Source organism: Lissotriton vulgaris, chromosome 3_1 (genome assembly GCF_964263255.1).
Source record: "Lissotriton vulgaris chromosome 3_1, aLisVul1.2, whole genome shotgun sequence".
In the NCBI taxonomy this organism is placed as follows: domain Eukaryota; kingdom Metazoa; phylum Chordata; class Amphibia; order Caudata; family Salamandridae; genus Lissotriton; species Lissotriton vulgaris.
This window is the reverse complement of record NC_141689.1, coordinates 1,121,917,636-1,121,934,419: the sequence shown is the minus strand read 5'-3', so window position 1 is coordinate 1,121,934,419 and position 16,784 is coordinate 1,121,917,636. Positions and strand designations below refer to the sequence as shown.

Genomic DNA, 16,784 nt, shown 5'->3' with positions numbered 1-16,784 from the left:
TTTTTTTTGTAGCCCAGGTGGGCGTCGACGTCCCACCATTTCGGCTTGCTTCCGGCGGAAGCTACCACCCTTGGGCGCCATCTTCGGATTCTTTTTATGTCTCTTTTTCCTTTCTGTGTTTGTAGTGAATCCATGGCTATGTTTGTTAATCCTCTTTTTTTTTTTGTGTAATTCTTTTCACGTACCTTGTAAGCTTTAACTTTTTCTTTTTCTATGTGTTTCCACCTTCTTTTCCAGCCTCATCTTTCTGGCGGAGGCGGGTGGGTTCGCTAGTGAATCCAGAAAGATCTTTAAGCTGCAAAACTACACCGACAGGTAAGAAACTATTCGTTTTGCAGCGTGAATCTTTCTGGATTCACTATGCTGTGCATAGATTTTGTAGCGGTTTCTGTTACTTTTGTGGCGGCTGGGTGGAAGATGAGCGTGGGTTGTTGAAAATATGTTGAAGCACTTTTTGTCCTACTTGTGCTTCCTTGTTCATTTGAACATCCACGCAATAGTGCTTAGTGAACGTGTGCACTGAAGCCCATGTTGCCTCCAGGCACATGTCTTGAATTGTTGTGTTGGCCAGAAGTGCAATTGTTGCTCCTGTCTTCCTGGTTGAGTGGGCCTGTGCCCCTCCTGTTAGCTCCTGGCCCGCTTGCTTGTGGCAGAACTGAATAGTTTGTGCGATCCATCGAGCTATGGTGTTTTTCGTCACTGGTTTACCCATGTAACTGTTTGCAAAGGATACGAAGAACTGTTTTGTCTTCCTGTGTCCTTTCGTTCTTTCCATGTAGTGCATCACTGCCCTTCTTGCGTCTAGAGTGTGGAGTGCTCTCTCAGCGCTTGTAGTGGGGTTTTGGAAGAAGCTAGGGATCTGAATACTTTGATTCATGTGAAATCTCGACACCACCTTCAGCATGAAATGTGGGTCCGTTCTCATTACGACCATGTCACTGTGTATCTGAATGTAGGGTTCCTGTAGTGTTAGAGCCTGCAGTTCGCTCACTCTTCGTAGTGATGTGATTGCTACCAGAAAGGCAGTTTTCATAGTCAGCATTTGCAGTGATGCTTTGTGCATTGGTTCGAAAGGTGCTTTCATGAGTTCTGTCAGTACTACATTCAGGTTCCAAGCCGGTGGTGGCATTCTTTTTGGTGGCGCTATTCTTTTAGCCCCTTCCAAGAATCTTTTCACGACCTGAGATGTGAAGAAACTGCTCCCTGTTTCTCCTCTTGTTTATGCCACAATCGCTGCCAGGTGTACCCTTAGCGAAGACGAGCTTAGTTTTGCCTTTTTTAGGTGCGTGAGGTACCTCAGCACCGTAGATTCCCTTGTCATTTTTCTGTGTAGTTTATTCCTTCGACACCATTGAGTGAATCTTTGCCATTTTGCCCCATAGCATTTGCGTGTGCTGGGCCTTCTTGCCTCTCGCAGCACTCAGGGTGCTCTCTGGTAGTTTTAGATGTGCAAACTCTAAGTCCTCAGGAGCCAGGCTTAGAGGTTGAGGCTCTCCGGCTCTGGGTGTAGCACTTCTCCGTTTTCCATGGACAGTAGGTCTCTTCTTTTTGGGAACTTGTGGGGAGGCCCCAGCGCCATCTCCATTATCTGAGAGTACCAGGTCTGCCTGGCCCATTGTGGTGCCACCAGGATCAGGGTCATGTTGCTTGTCATGCATTTGTTCAGAACCCTGGGGATCAGCGGTATCGGAGAAAAAGCGTAGGCAAATGTCTTTGCCCAACTTATCCATAAGGCATTCCCCTGTGATTGTGCTTCTGGTTGCCTGGATGCAAAGTATTGGCATTTTGCATTCCTGCGTGTTGCAAATAGGTCTATTGTCGGAGTGCCTCACCTCCTGAATAGTTTCTTTGTCTCCTGCATATTGAGTTCCCACTCGTGGGATGCTGAAGTCTGCCTGCTGAGCCAGTCCGCTTCTAACCTCGAAACCGGTCCGGTCCTCGGATGCTTGATTCCGTTCTGGGAAGGACATGGCTTTTGTAGTTCGGACTGGACTGTTCCCATGGGGCACAGGGTCAGAGCTGATTTGCATATCGCCATTGTCTAACCCAGGGTGGTGTGGAGTGCAAAAAAACAATGGATTTGGGCTCAGATCTTTTGACTGGGATGAATGTGTGACATTGATCCACATTCGGTCCATCACCTGTTTTGTTTGCAATACCGCCATAAGTGCGCTAGGGATGCTCAGACGTGGGTCCCAGGCACTCCACACCACTGGAGTCAAGCTAGCCGGGCTGATGAGAGGTGTTACCTCGAAACCGGTCCGGTCCTCGGATGCTTGATTCCGTTCTGGGAAGGACATGGCTTTTGTAGTTCGGACTGGACTGTTCCCATGGGGTACAGGGTCAGAGCTGATTTGCATATCGCCATTGTCTAACCCAGGGTGGTGTGGAGTGCAAAAAAACGATGGATTTGGGCCCAGATCTTTTGACTGGGGTGAATGTGTGACATTGATCCACATTCGGTCCATCACCTGTTTTGTTTGCAATACCGCCATAAGTGCGCTGGGGATGCTCAGACGTGGGTCCCAGGCACTCCACACCACTGGAGTCAAGCTAGCCGGGCTGATGAGGTGTTACCTCGAAACCGGTCCGGTCCTCGGATGCTTGATTCCGTTCTGGGAAGGACATGGCTTTTGTAGTTCGGACTGGACTGTTCCCATGGGGCACAGGGTCAGAGCTGATTTGCATATCGCCATTGTCTAACCCAGGGTGGTGTGGAGTGCAAAAAAACGATGGATTTGGGCCCAGATCTTTTGACTGGGGTGAATGTGTGACATTGATCCACATTCGGTCCATCACCTGTTTTGTTTGCAATACCGCCATAAGTGCGCTGGGGATGCTCAGACGTGGGTCCCAGGCACTCCACACCACTGGAGTCAAGCTAGCCGGGCTGATGAGAGGTGTTACCTCGAAACCGGTCCGGTCCTCGGATGCTTGATTCCGTTCTGGGAAGGACATGGCTTTTGTAGTTCGGACTGGACTGTTCCCATGGGGCACAGGGTCAGAGCTGATTTGCATATCGCCATTGTCTAACCCAGGGTGGTGTGGAGTGCAAAAAAACGATGGATTTGGGCCCAGATCTTTTGACTGGGGTGAATGTGTGACATTGATCCACATTCGGTCCATCACCTGTTTTGTTTGCAATACCGCCATAAGTGCGCTGGGGATGCTCAGACGTGGGTCCCAGGCACTCCACACCACTGGAGTCAAGCTAGCCGGGCTGATGAGAGGTGTTACCTCGAAACCGGTCCGGTCCTCGGATGCTTGATTCCGTTCTGGGAAGGACATGGCTTTTGTAGTTCGGACTGGACTGTTCCCATGGGGCACAGGGTCAGAGCTGATTTGCATATCGCCATTGTCTAACCCAGGGTGGTGTGGAGTGCAAAAAAAACGATGGATTTGGGCCCAGATCTTTTGACTGGGGTGAATGTGTGACATTGATCCACATTCGGTCCATCACCTGTTTTGTTTGCAATACCGCCATAAGTGCGCTGGGGATGCTCAGACGTGGGTCCCAGGCACTCCACACCACTGGAGTCAAGCTAGCCGGGCTGATGAGAGGTGTTACCTCGAAACCGGTCCGGTCCTCGGATGCTTGATTCCGTTCTGGGAAGGACATGGCTTTTGTAGTTCGGACTGGACTGTTCCCATGGGGCACAGGGTCAGAGCTGATTTGCATATCGCCATTGTCTAACCCAGGGTGGTGTGGAGTGCAAAAAAACGATGGATTTGGGCCCAGATCTTTTGACTGGGGTGAATGTGTGACATTGATCCACATTCGGTCCATCACCTGTTTTGTTTTCTTTTCTTTCTCAGCATCTCTGCGGCCTGGTCATCGTCGAGCGATTCGGCTGCTCTTTTCGGCGGTGTCGTCGACGTCGATGACGAAGCTTTCTTCAGCTCCTTTTCCTTCGAAGTCGAAGACCCTTTTTCGGGGGCTTGCTTCGGCGACCTGTGCTTTTCGCCGGTCTTCTGCCTCCGGGAGTCCTTGTCGAAGGATCCGCTGGGCTCTTTTTCAGAAGATGCAGCTTCGGCCGTCGAACTTTTCGGCGCCGGTGCTCCTTTCGAGGCTTTGGACTCTGCCTTTCGAGGGTCCGCCTCTGTTTTTCGAGGCCCTGAGGGGGTTTTCGGGGTCGTAGACTCTCCTACCTTATCAGGCGTTTTCTTATCGGTCTCTGCGACCGTGAAGTCCTCTGGACCTTCGGCGATGTTGTCCTAGTCGTCGGTGGAGAGGCCCAGTTCCTAAAGCGTCGGGGCCTGGCCCTTGCCCTGCATCGTGCGATGAGCTATCCTCTGCTTCTCTCGAACTCGGAGTGTGTTCGGCTTGAAGACGGAGCAGGCGTTGCAGTCTCTGCTCACGTGGTCGACAGGCAGGCAGAGGTTGCAGACCGGGTGTTGGTCCTTCTGCGCGAACTTGTGGTGGCAGTTTTTGCAGAATTTAAACGGAGTCTTGTACATGCCTGCGCTCAGGGGGCCCCCTGTATGCGCATTCCTCCAAGGACGTCGAAGATCTCGAAGTTCTTCTCTTTCTTCGTCGTCTCCTCTCAGATGGTCTTCTTCTCCTCAACTTTTCTGGTCTTTACCGTCGAATAGCAGTTGTATTTTCTCCTTTTTTCCTCCAAAACTTCTGGAGCTTCCTGCGACGATCCAGACCCAACGGCGGAAAAAAGAATCTGAAGATGGCGCCCAAGGGTGGTAGCTTCCGCCGGAAGCATGCCGACGTCACCGAAGGTACACCAAATGGTGGGACGTCGACGCCCACCTGGGCTACAAAAAAAAAAAAAAAAGACTACGATTCCGGACCCAACCACCAGATTGCGGAATATGCACAGCATAGTGAATCCAGAAAGATTCACGCTGCAAAACACTTAATATCACTAAGATTGGCGATAATTTTTCTGAGGGCAGAACCTGTGGGTGGACTGAGGTTGTAAACGAGGGACACGACTACACGCCACTCGCTCAGTTTCATTTCCACAGGGTAAGGCATGCTCTACGCGAGATACTTTGTGAGGTCATGCTGGAGCCGCCCGAGTTGGTTTTCTTTTCTTTACTTCTGCGCTCCGCCTCCCCTAGAGAGATAGTTTCCTTTATTTATGACATGTCACAAGAATACAGGAGGAACCATTTCACCAAGGCTAGATTGGAGTGGCAGAAAGACCTTGGGGTAGCTCTAGATGACACCACTTGGCGGTTCTGTTGTAAGGTTACACAGCATGTCTTCTTGAACGGGAGGCACCGCCTAATCCACTTCAAGTTTCTTAATAGAGTTTACTACATTCCGGAGAGGTTGCATCGATACGGCCTGAGGGACACTGTAGATTGCGAGCGCTGCAATGCTGGCTTGGCTGAATTCATGCATGGTGCTAGATCGTGCCCAATGATTGCGATATACTGTGAGCAGATCTTCCAAACATTCAGTGAAACCACAGGCCTTTCACCATTACTAGACCCGCTATTGGCCTTACTGAGTACACTGGGCAATTGCAGAAAGACATGAGCCGTTTAATAGATATGGGTTTGTTGCTCTCTAAGCGTAGGAGCGCGATGCGCTGGGCTCGCGGGTCGTTGCCAACCGTTGCAGACTGGTAAACAAGATAAGGTATATTGTAATACGCAATCTGAATTGTATAGATCTGTTACTCCCCCCCTGACCCCCCCCCCAAAAGCCGCCCCAAAAGCTTCTAGGGTCTTGATCAGCACTACCTGGTAGATGTTCTGTAACTGACTCATGATGCTGTACACTGTGCAATGCTAATGTACCACTGGAATTTTTTTCTAAATAAATAAAATATATATATCAAAACAAAACCCTTTCAGGTATAGAGTGACGCATAAATTATGCAAAAAAGAAGGAGAGAACTCTGGGTAGTTCTCAAGTTTAGGTGGAAAGCAGCTCCTGTTAGAGCACTCTCAATATCAGCGACACTCTAAATCTCCTCACCTAAAATGTCTGTTTTTCTATCAAAGTTTTTGAGCATAGGATTAGCACAGTGCTATCCACGCCGAGATAGAAAATGACAAAGTCTTTTGCCATTTATACAGCAAAGTCTTTTGATGTGAGCAGATTTAGAGTGTCGCTGGTGTTGAGAGTGTTCTAACAGGAGCTGCTTTCCACCTAAACTTGAGAACTACCCAGAGTTCTCTCCTTTTTTGTATATATATATATATATATATATATATATATATATATATATATATATATATATATATATATATATATATATATATATATATATATATATATATATATATACACATACTAGCAGCCCGTCCCGACGTTGTCCGGGAGCAATTAGGCTTCAGGGCCCTCTCCCGCCCCGACGTTGTCCGTGGGTCCCCCGGAGCCTTCCTCCATATATTGCAGTATTATACCTCTATGTTTACTTTGTACGCTTTTGTAACCTGCACACGTAACTTTTTCCTCCTGTAATGCACCGTTTGGCTCACTTTTTTAATGCTCCTTTTGCTTCCTCTTGCTACCTGCACACGTCACTTTTTCCTCCTATACCTCTATGTTTACTTTCTACGCTTTTGTAACCTGCACATGTAACTTTTTCCTCCTGTAATGCACCGTTTGGCTCACTTTTTTAATGCTCCGTTTGCTTCCTCTTGCTCACGATGCACGCTTTTGTAACCTGCACACGTAACTTTTTCCTCCTGTAATGCACTGTTTGGCTCATTTTTATAATGCTCCGTTTGCTTCCTCTTGCTCACGATTTTCATTTTTGCTTCATTTTTCCGCCGCTCACCGCTCCTAAAAAAATAACTAAATAACCTACCTCATCCGCCGCTCACCGCTCCTCCCCGCCTGTCTGCCGCTCCTCACCGCCTGTCCGCCGCTCCCCACCGCCTGTCCGCCGCTCCTCACCGCTCCTCCCTGCGCCATGTCCGCCGGTCCTCCTCGCGCTCCTGGACGCCGCTCCTCCCCACGCTCCTCACGTCGGGCACGCACGTCGCGGCCGGCGCTTCTTCCAAGGGACTACTTTTTTTTTGGGGTACATTTTTTAAATAATGTATATTTATTACGTTTATATAGTCTATGTCCATCTGCACACCCTGACGATTACAACGATGTATCGGGTGTGTGGATTGGCGCTGTGGTTCCCGAGTTTACCCGCCTCAAAGGTTCAAAGTTCTTCCTTTATAATAGTAGTATAGAAATATATATATATATATTTATTATTATTATTATTTTTTTAAGTGGCATATTAAGTAACAATATATATTCTGGAGTTGATAAATGCAGCTGCTCACAAGGGTTTTTGCGCACTAAAGTGAAATGCCTTTTTAATCATTTGTGTTAAACGAACAAGGATTGATGATACCAAGTCCTATAGAAGCACATACCTAGTGACTCCGTCCAGCTGCTCTTTCATGTAGCTCTTCCCAGTTTCCCCAGCAGCAGATGCATTGTCAGACTTTTCACTGCTCTGCTTGGTTTGCTCACAGCCACTAGGCTTTCGACAGTGAGGGCCATTCCCGGTAGAACTTCCATTTTTGGTAATTGCAGCCATTAACACTAAGAATCACAAAAACAAATACTAAGAAATTAAGTAATTCTGGACACAAAACAGATTATAGAAAATTATTCAAAGTGAAACAGTGAGTTCTTGTTTTCCTGTTCTTATTTATTCAACAACAGAGGCATCCAGCATAGGAATATATGCTCAGAAATGTAGATTTATAAAATTGATGTTTTCGAAGTTTCTTTTTCAAAGAACAAACATAATTCTCAATCAGTACAATAGTCAAGAACTACATTTAACAGTTACATTTACGAAACATCCCAGAAACCAGAAGCATGCACACACTGCATGCTTCCCTCCCTGACATTGCACATCTCCTGTGCAAGCATCCCCATCAAATGCACAAACATAATGAGAATGCTTTCTTTGCAAGAAAACCAAATCCCTTTCATCAAATGTCTCCAGCAACATTCTCAGATTAATGAATTCTCTGTTTTTCATTTCCCTATTACATGCTGCCTCTGATGAACAAGTCAGGGTCCTAGTTCTTGAGTTTAAGATGAACACGATTTGCGGTTCTCTAGCTTTTTTCCCAGCAGCCAATAGAGACAATTGATTTCTAGGTCTAGTCCAGTTGCGGCCCGTCCCCTGCCAAAGGAAGTGTCTGTAGAAGGGAGGTGGGGGAGGAGATGGGGTAGGAGGTTTTGGCACGCCACATTGCGCTCTTCCTTCTTCTGGGCACAGGTTCCAAGACTGCACTGCGGGCAATCCGGATGCTGTATCAAAGCAGCATCAGGATTTGGGTTGAGCGCTGGCAACTTGCACTCCCAGGCAGACTGGGAGCCTGTGCCGGCTCTCTCCAGCCACAGCAACCCAGCGGGGGTTGGAGAGAGCTTTACTGCGCGTGAGGGTTTGGCTGGCCGGCCAACCCCTCACCCGCAGTGAAGGGAGTGCACTACCACTCCCCTACTAGCCGTGTCATCCCCTGGACCCGCCCCCAAGGCTCGTCAGACTCCTGGGGAGGGCCCAGGGGATTAATATAAAAATATAATAAAACCGGTTTGAAACCAGTTTTATTATCGTTTTATTTCAGGGTGATGGCGGGGGAGAGGGGGGTGGCGGCGCTACTTTCCCAATGGAGGGGCCACCTCTGGTCTTGTCCTAGAAATGTTATCCGTTTCTGAGAAAGGGGAAAAAAAGAAAATGGGATGGGATGGGCGGAAGAGGTGAGGAGGAGTAAGGAAGAACAGAAGCAATGGGTGATCAGATAAAGAAGCAAAGGTAAGACATTAGCACTGTGGTATCACCACCGTCATCACATTACTACAGTTTCTGTATAAAGCAAGATAGATGTACCTAACCGACCTCTTACACATAAGGCTGTGCATCTATGCCGAAAGAACTATGTAACTCCGAAAAAGACTGTATTTATATGGAGGTACCCGCACACTACACAGACTCAGGAGACACCAGCTTAAAAACAAAACAAAAAAACTAAAAGCAGAACACCCTTCAGTCCTTCTCCAGGAGTGCTCCTAAGATCTGGCACTCGCATCCTAATTCCAGCTAACCATATTCTACCATTCAAAAAAAAAAATTAAGCTTTGGTACAGAATCCATTGCTTTTTATGCTCATCGTCTATAATGATCTTGGACTCGATGTATTAAGGACAGATTTCTTGTGAATCCTCTTTTAGGAATCGCTATTACTATTGTACAAAAGGGATTATCTAGCCTAGATTCGTAGTGAATTGCAAATAGGCCTACGGTCACCTACCTCAAGAATATTAAAGAGGTCGGTCAATTTGTGACTCACTAGAATTCGTTGACATCACAGGGACGGTGGCCAGCTGGTATGAGACGACTAGCATGTCTGATTTGTTTTCTTAATACAGCCCGTTTTCTTTAAAGGAAAACTGGATGTATTAAAAAATAAAAGGTTTAATGTTATTTTATTAAGAGTAGGCAGTGGTCCGTGGGACCACTGCCTTCTCTTAAAAATATATATTTTAAACATTCTCAAAATGGAAGGGGTCCCTTTGGTACCTTCTCATTTCTAAGTGGGTTACCAACAACTTTGAGTTAGTGCTAAAATATGAATATTTTGCAACCGCATTTTGGTCACAAAATATTCATACATCCTATTCCGATTCGGTATTTGGAAGGGACGCCCTTAACATGCCCCTTCCAAATACCGAATAGTATGTATTTGCAATTCCAAAATTGCAATTCGGTAACATGTTAACGAATCGCAATTTGTCATTATTACATACCAAAATGGATTTTTGCTGTAGGAATCAGCCCAATTCTGCGAATTGGGCCGTTAGCGTAAGCAAAATTGCTTCGTACGTCTAGCCTATACTTAGGCTGTTCGGAATTCGGTTAAAACCGACTCTCAACGACAGTACACCTCCGGATGAAAATCAGGTGATCCGGTTTAAACCGAGTGTCACTGATTTTCATAGCTGACGTGGGGGGAGAGGAGCTGTTGTGGTCTGCCGTCTGTTTAATTGCGGCCGGCCGCACCAGAGTACTTCACGGTCTTTAAAAAGACCATTCACTTAATGAGGCTTTGTTGTTCTGTTGCCCCTTCTCAGAGTCCCTGGGGGCTCTGTTGAGCCTCAGAGTGTGTGCAGGCGAGAGGAACAGCCGCCTCCACAGAGAGAACGCGGTCGGGCACCCCTCCCCTCACTGCCCCATAATCTCTTCCATTAATACGAAAGAGCAGTGAAGTCCTGTCCTTTGAAGTTGGCCGAACACCCCGAGGGAGTGGAGACTCCCCTCCCCAGGAGCCGGCGCCTGGGCAGCCGAGGCCCGCAGGGCGTCACTGTGGACACCAACACCAGCTCTGTGGCGGAGAAAGCAGTGCTCGGGGATGTGGGAGACGGAGAGCAGAGCGTGGGAAATTGGAGCGAGGGCACTTTGGCGTCTGTGGAGGAAGAGGTGGAAACCCAGCGCACACAAGAAAGGTGCAAGCAAAAGGAAACCCAAAGTCCTGAAAAAGCCTGTGGCAGAGGCGGAGCCAAGTATGGGCTGACTGCTGTGACTTAGAAGGAGACATTCACCCTTTCTCTGCCCACACTTCTTGTGATTCAGAGCTACACACTGCTCCTGGCATAAACAAGTCCACCTATCTGGTGTGTGATGCTTCTGATGCCTTCCTGTGCACATGGGCACCCGGATTGATGTCCTTGATGAGTAGGATTAACCCTCTTATAGAGGTGCGAAAAAGTGCCAGTACTAACTGGTGATATGCATAAATATTTGTGTATTAAACGCTCTTCCATTAATAAAAATCTCACCTGTGCACACCATATGTGTACTTCATGTGGACACCTCTAATTGCTGATCTCCATCTCCAATCTTTAGAATCAGTGGCTCTCAAGCGGTTTTACCATCCAAGTATTGCTCAATGTGAAACGGGGGCAGCTTTAGACATCACTAGCTCTCCCACAGTCCAATCTACCTATTCTCTGACTGTTTATCGGCTGGTCTGTGGCAATCATCTTATCAGATACTCCAATTGTTGAGAAGAAAGCAGGGGTGGCTGTTGAACTTCGGAAGTGGTGGGGCATAGCCTCAGAGTGTGTGCAGGCGAGAGGAACAGCCGCCTCCACAGAGAGAACGCGGGCGCCCCTCCCCTCGCTTCCCCATATTCTCTTCCATTAATAAAAATATCACCTGCAGTAACGTGCTGTTGCGATGCACGGTAGATTGCAGGGTTCGGCCTCCCCCGCCTCCCCCTCCTTTCCTACCTCCCCCCTCCCCCCCTCACCCCCCTCCCTCCGGGGAGTTACTTTGGCAGCTGCACCAGGGAGCTTGAAGACACCTATTGGGCTCAAACGGGATTCAGTCCCCCCTAGTGTGTCAGCCCGGGCTGAGCAGCCTCCAGGGCAGAAACGTTTTTGATCTGCCAGCCGCACCGGAGTACTTCACAGGTCTTTAAGACCATTGACTTGTTAATGAGGCTTTGTCCGCAGCCTCCAGTGACTTTCCACAAGAGGTGGCTGGGGGCGTGCCAAAGCCCTCATCCACAGGATGTGTCAGTGTCCATGTGATTGTGCTCTGTGCAGATGTCTCTCGTTTTGGAGGTCAGCTCGCATTTCCATCACAGCTCGGAAGGAAGGATTGAAAAGAGAATAGGAGGGGAGGGGGCTGTAGGAGAGGAAACTAGGGTTGAGGGAGATGCATGTGTCTGTGAGAAAGTGGGTGCATCCTGTGACATCACTCTACACTCGGTACTGTGACTTCTCATTTATTTCAGTGACTTCATTGCTCACTCTGTCTCCTTTAAGGTGATTTTTTTCTCTTGCATTCATTCCTTCATTCATTCATTCTTTCTTTTTCTTCCTTTAACCTTCTTTATTTCTTTCCCTATTCTTTCCTTCTTTCTATCGCCTGCTTTCGCTCACCCTTGCTTCCTTTCTCTTCTCGTGTTTCCGTTACTCTTTCTCTGTCTCCCTTTGATCTCGTGTTTCTTCCCTACCCCCATCTTTATTTCACTTCCCAATATTAGTTGAAAGATAAGCATGTTATGGCAGAACAGGTGCATGATCCGTGAAGCAGTTACAAGACGCATTGAGTCACGCCCTTTTGTGCTTGTCTGTACGTGACACGCATCTCACGCTGTGTTCGTGTGCAGAGGTTGCACGGTACATACATCTTGGCTGGGGTTGGTAGCGGACCAGCAGTGTCTGGAAAGGGGGCTTTGGCACATAATGCCTTAGGATCAAATGCACATTCATTCAGCTGTTTCGGAGCGCCTTGCTTCACAGCGCACTGCTGTATGGGCTGTTTTGCCGGCGCTTGAACACTTTTCTGTTGTAGCGCCCAGAGGCGAGTGCAGCTCTATTAGGGATATAGCGGCTATTCTTGGGAGCAGCGGGTTGTCCCTGCACGGCCGATGTGTGACTGACTCTACCCCATGGTGGCAGGATGCTCCAGAGTCAGTACTGTGAAGGGTCTCCTTGTTAATTCCCTCCTCCCAGAGCTCACTCTCTCACCACATTCTAATGGTAGAAGGATACTCTGGACTGCCATTTATTGCAGTATTGTACTTCTACTTGTATTGTGTACTCTTTTGTAACATGCACACATGTCACTTTTTCCTCCTGTAACGTAGCGTTTGCTACCTCTTGTATTTTGTTTGCTCACAATTGTCACCATTGCCTCATGTAACGTAACATTTGCTTTTGTAACATGCTCACTTGTCATCTTCTCGTCATGTATCACTACTGTTCCTTTTGTGAAGCGCTCTGACACCTTCGGGTAAAGTCTGCGCTATATAAAAACGCATAAAATAAAAAATAAAATAAAAATAAAAAAGTGTGAGGGGATGTCGGAGGGAGGGGAGGGCAGGAGAGGAGGGAACAACAATGAGCAGTGAAGGATGAAACTAACTGCACAGAAGTTTGGTGTTCTTAGGTGGGGGGGGGGCAGCCAGGCTGCAACTGTTCATTATACCACCAAGGATTAAAAGTGCAAGGAGTGAAGGGCGCTCCTTCAAATTCCTAGCCCCTAAACTCTGAAATGCTTCCCCTCTCTCTCCGAGGGACCTATAAAAGCATCTTAAGGCCATCCAGAGAACGCAGAAATGGTCTCTCTAAGCTAAGGGGGAGCAGAGACCTATAGACGATTGCACTGTGATGTGCATGTTTTTTTTAATTCTGTAGCACAGATTGTTTTCCACGCTACAGGAGAACATACCTACAAGGTTAACACAAGGCTGGTAGCACCATGCTATGGTAGACTCTTCCATAAACCTTGAAAATAACAGCAGCAGAGGATGTAGTCTAATGGTTAGGGCGGTGGACCTCAAATCTGGTGAACGGGGTTCGAGTCTCGGCAATGACACTCAACATCCTGTGATTCTGGCCAAATCACGCAATCTACCCGTCCCTAACAAAAATTAATGTGCCCTTGTGTAACGCAACAGGTGCTCATGTGAAGCGCTTTAATACCTTCAGATCGAGTTAGCACTATATAAGTCTGAGGGGGAAAAAATAGCAGTGAAAATCAGCCTAGCTTTACTTATAGCCGTGCCATCATGCTATGTGATTTGTGAGGAGTGCCCAAAACCATGAACATGTCACCAAGCTCTCACTTTCTTCAAATGACAACACATTGATTCTAAATGAGCTATGAGAACTGCCTGCCTTGCCTACAACGCCCAACACCCCCAGAAATCTCTCATTTTCAAAAAGTTCTCTCTGTACCCAGTTCAAGAGGTGTGCCTTGCACAGAGCCTCCCTTTTCAGGCAAATTTCTGAAAGTGCTGACTTAACCTTCGACTTGTAAAAATGCATGTGGACCTCATATACACTGTATATAGACTGTCTATATACTATGCATCAATGAAGAAAGCAAGCAATAATAAAAGCAAAGCGTTCCATAAACACTGGTAAAACACCGTTTCAGTTGTTTTTTATGGCGCGAAAATTAGTAACCACTGAAAAGCACTGTTTTTTGGAGGTATTGAAATCACTGGAAAACACTGAAAAAACACCACCAGAATTTACCAAAAATAGAAACTGAAAACAGGAAAGCCTACCTATACTTCTGTTTTTCTCTTCTTCACTCTATGACTTCGTTTTTTGTTAATTACTCATTACAAAGTCTTTGAGTTTAGTGCTACACCTGGCTTCTAACATTACAATTTGTTCTTATGCTCTTTTTTTTTCTTATACACAACAATTTGTGCTAAGTTTTTTGTGTCATGCATATCGATTCCAATATTGGATGCCTTTGATGTTATACGTGTAGTGGTTTTCATACGATACTGCTCTATAAAGCACACTTGATGTCTAGTTGTGCCTTATTTGCATTTTACAAAACTGTAAAAAGTAAAAAGTAAAAATAATACCTAATGAGGTATAATTCTGCAGACAATTAATACCATATATTCTCCATATTTGGGATCTGTTTTAATATATCACGTGTTTAAGTCTGCAGCTCATTCCTTTTTCTTTTTTTATATATATTCTTTGTCTTTAAGAAAGCTGCAGAACAGATGCGACACATATAGAGCCGCATGATATGGAAAACTACAAAACGATCATTCTGTATAGTCTATAAATACTTTTTAAATGTACAATTTTTTCCGGTGCATCTTATCTAGGGTGTGATTACGTGAAAGTGGTCCCACCAATGGCTCCATATTTTCCAGTGTTTCAGAGAGCAGCCACATAGTTTGCATATAGGATCTTCGATATGGGAGTATCTGTATATGACTCTCATCCACTCCTTTCTTGGAGGGGCTGTATCAGATTCTCATGTCTCTTCTAGCAAGCAAACACCGCCTACCCACCAGGATCCTTTCTCCCTTGCATTAAATCATTTCCGCCAGTATTCCCAGGAGAATTTGAATACGTAATAGGTCAACAGGTAATTTCGGGACTCAAGTCAGAATGTGTGTAATGTTGTGCCACTGTACCTGAACCATGTGCCAATCCCTAACCATATTAAAGAAGCTGTAAAATTCTGCATGCAAAACAGTTGACGGACAGAATGCAGAACAATGTCATACATTCACCCCAGTACAGAGATCTGGGCCTAAATCCATTGTTTTTTGCACTCCACACCACCCCAGTTCAGACATGGCCATATGCAAATCAGCCTGGACCCTGTGCCTCATGGGAACAGTCCAGCCCGAACTGCCAAGCCATGTCTTTCCTGGACCGGAATCAAGCATCCTAGGACCGGTTTCTGGCTATCAGCCGTCTTCAGCTAGGATAGCTTGACTCCAGTGGTGTGAAGAGCATGGGACTCACGTCTGAGCATACCCATCCCACTCGGGGTGACAAAATGCAAAACAGTTGATGGACAGAATGCAGAACAATGTCATACATTCACCCCAGTGAAATGCCAGAAACCGGTCCTCGGAAGCTTGTTTCCGGTCCAGGGAAGGCATGGCTTGGCAGATCTGGCTGGACTGTTCCCATGAGGCACAGGGTCAGACGGATTTGCATATGGCCATGTCTGAACTGGGGTGGCAGGGTGGGCTAAAGAACGGTGATGGATTAAACCCAGATCTGTTGACTGGGTGTGAGTGTTTGATTGGTTCAGATGCTCCGTCCATCACCAGCCCCTTTTGTACCACTTTGTTCGCCATAAGTTGGCAGGGTATGCTCAGGCGGGAGTCCCTTGCTCACTTTGCCACTGGATTCAAGCAAGCCGGGCTGAAGACGGCTGAAATGCCAGAAACTGGTCCTCGGAAGCTTGTTTCCGGTCCAGGGAAGGCATGGCTTGGCAGTTTGGGCTGGACTGTTCCCATGAGGCACAGGGTCAGACTGATTTGCGTATGGCCATGTCTGAACTGGGGTGGCAGAGTGGGCTAAAGAACGGCGATGGATTAAACCCAGATCTGTTGACTGGGTGTGAGTGTTTGATTGGTTCAGATGCTCCGTCCATCACCACCCCCTTTTGTACCACTTTATAAATTCTGCATGGCATGTACTGCTCTCAGGGGATAACTCGTGTATAGGTCTAAGCAACTAATACATTTAGTTTAGTCACAGTATACCGCAGAAGGCCTGCCCACTGTTGACCATGGATGCATCTCTCTAATCAGTCTCCAGCGTGCCCAGATCTCCCACTCACTTGCCCCTCAAATACTGAAAACAATCAGGGGAATTGTATATCAGAGTTAGATATGTTTTTGAAATGGCTCCCAAGCAAAGGAGACCCTTCAGTCTATTTTTCTCCTTAGCACTTAATGCAGACTTGTTAAGAATAAGAGTCTGAGTCACGATACCAACGGCACAAGCAGTTAGTGAGAGCATGCCAACAGCAGCCCATAGAATAGGAATATTTACGCTAAGGTGGCAGAGTTTTAGCAAACATAAAAGTTTTTTTGAGCCAAAGCACTAACAGGGTGTCAAATAAAAAAACAAAAAGTTAATGGATTGAATGCTTAAATTAATCTCAGCTACTGGCAATTGCTTAGGTCACATCCCAATCCATCATTTTTTGCCCACCATGTCAACTCAGTTTGGACCCAGACATATGCAAATCAGTCTTGACCCTGCTCCTCATGGGAACAGTCCAGCACGAACTGCCAGGTCCTCCATAAACTCGAACACAAGCAACCTAGGACCAGCTAAAGAGCCCTAACTAGTGTGAAAACGGTCCTCTGTTGATTGTGTTCCGGTTCAGGGAGGATCTGGTCTGACAGTTCGGGCTGGACTAATTTGCATATGGACGATTCTAACCAAGGTGGCATTGTGGGCAAAAATCAGAAGGACTGGGATGCTGACCAGTGCAATTTCCAGGGGGTAAGATTAATTGAAGCAGTCCATCCATCACTCTAGTGTGTTT

At 46.9% G+C, this 16,784-nt stretch overlaps 1 protein-coding gene across 1 annotated transcript in view; it reads right to left on the bottom strand.

Moving 5' to 3' along the window:
- The window catches only part of DNAJB14 (DnaJ heat shock protein family (Hsp40) member B14), a 350,933-nt gene that overhangs the window by 184,694 nt on the left and 149,455 nt on the right, over positions 1–16,784 (bottom strand). Inside the window, exon 2 of the mRNA XM_086961595.1 lies at positions 7,351–7,522. Within this exon, the coding sequence (XP_086817721.1) occupies positions 7,351–7,522 (172 nt within the window). The remainder of the gene's footprint in view (positions 1–7,350; positions 7,523–16,784) is intronic.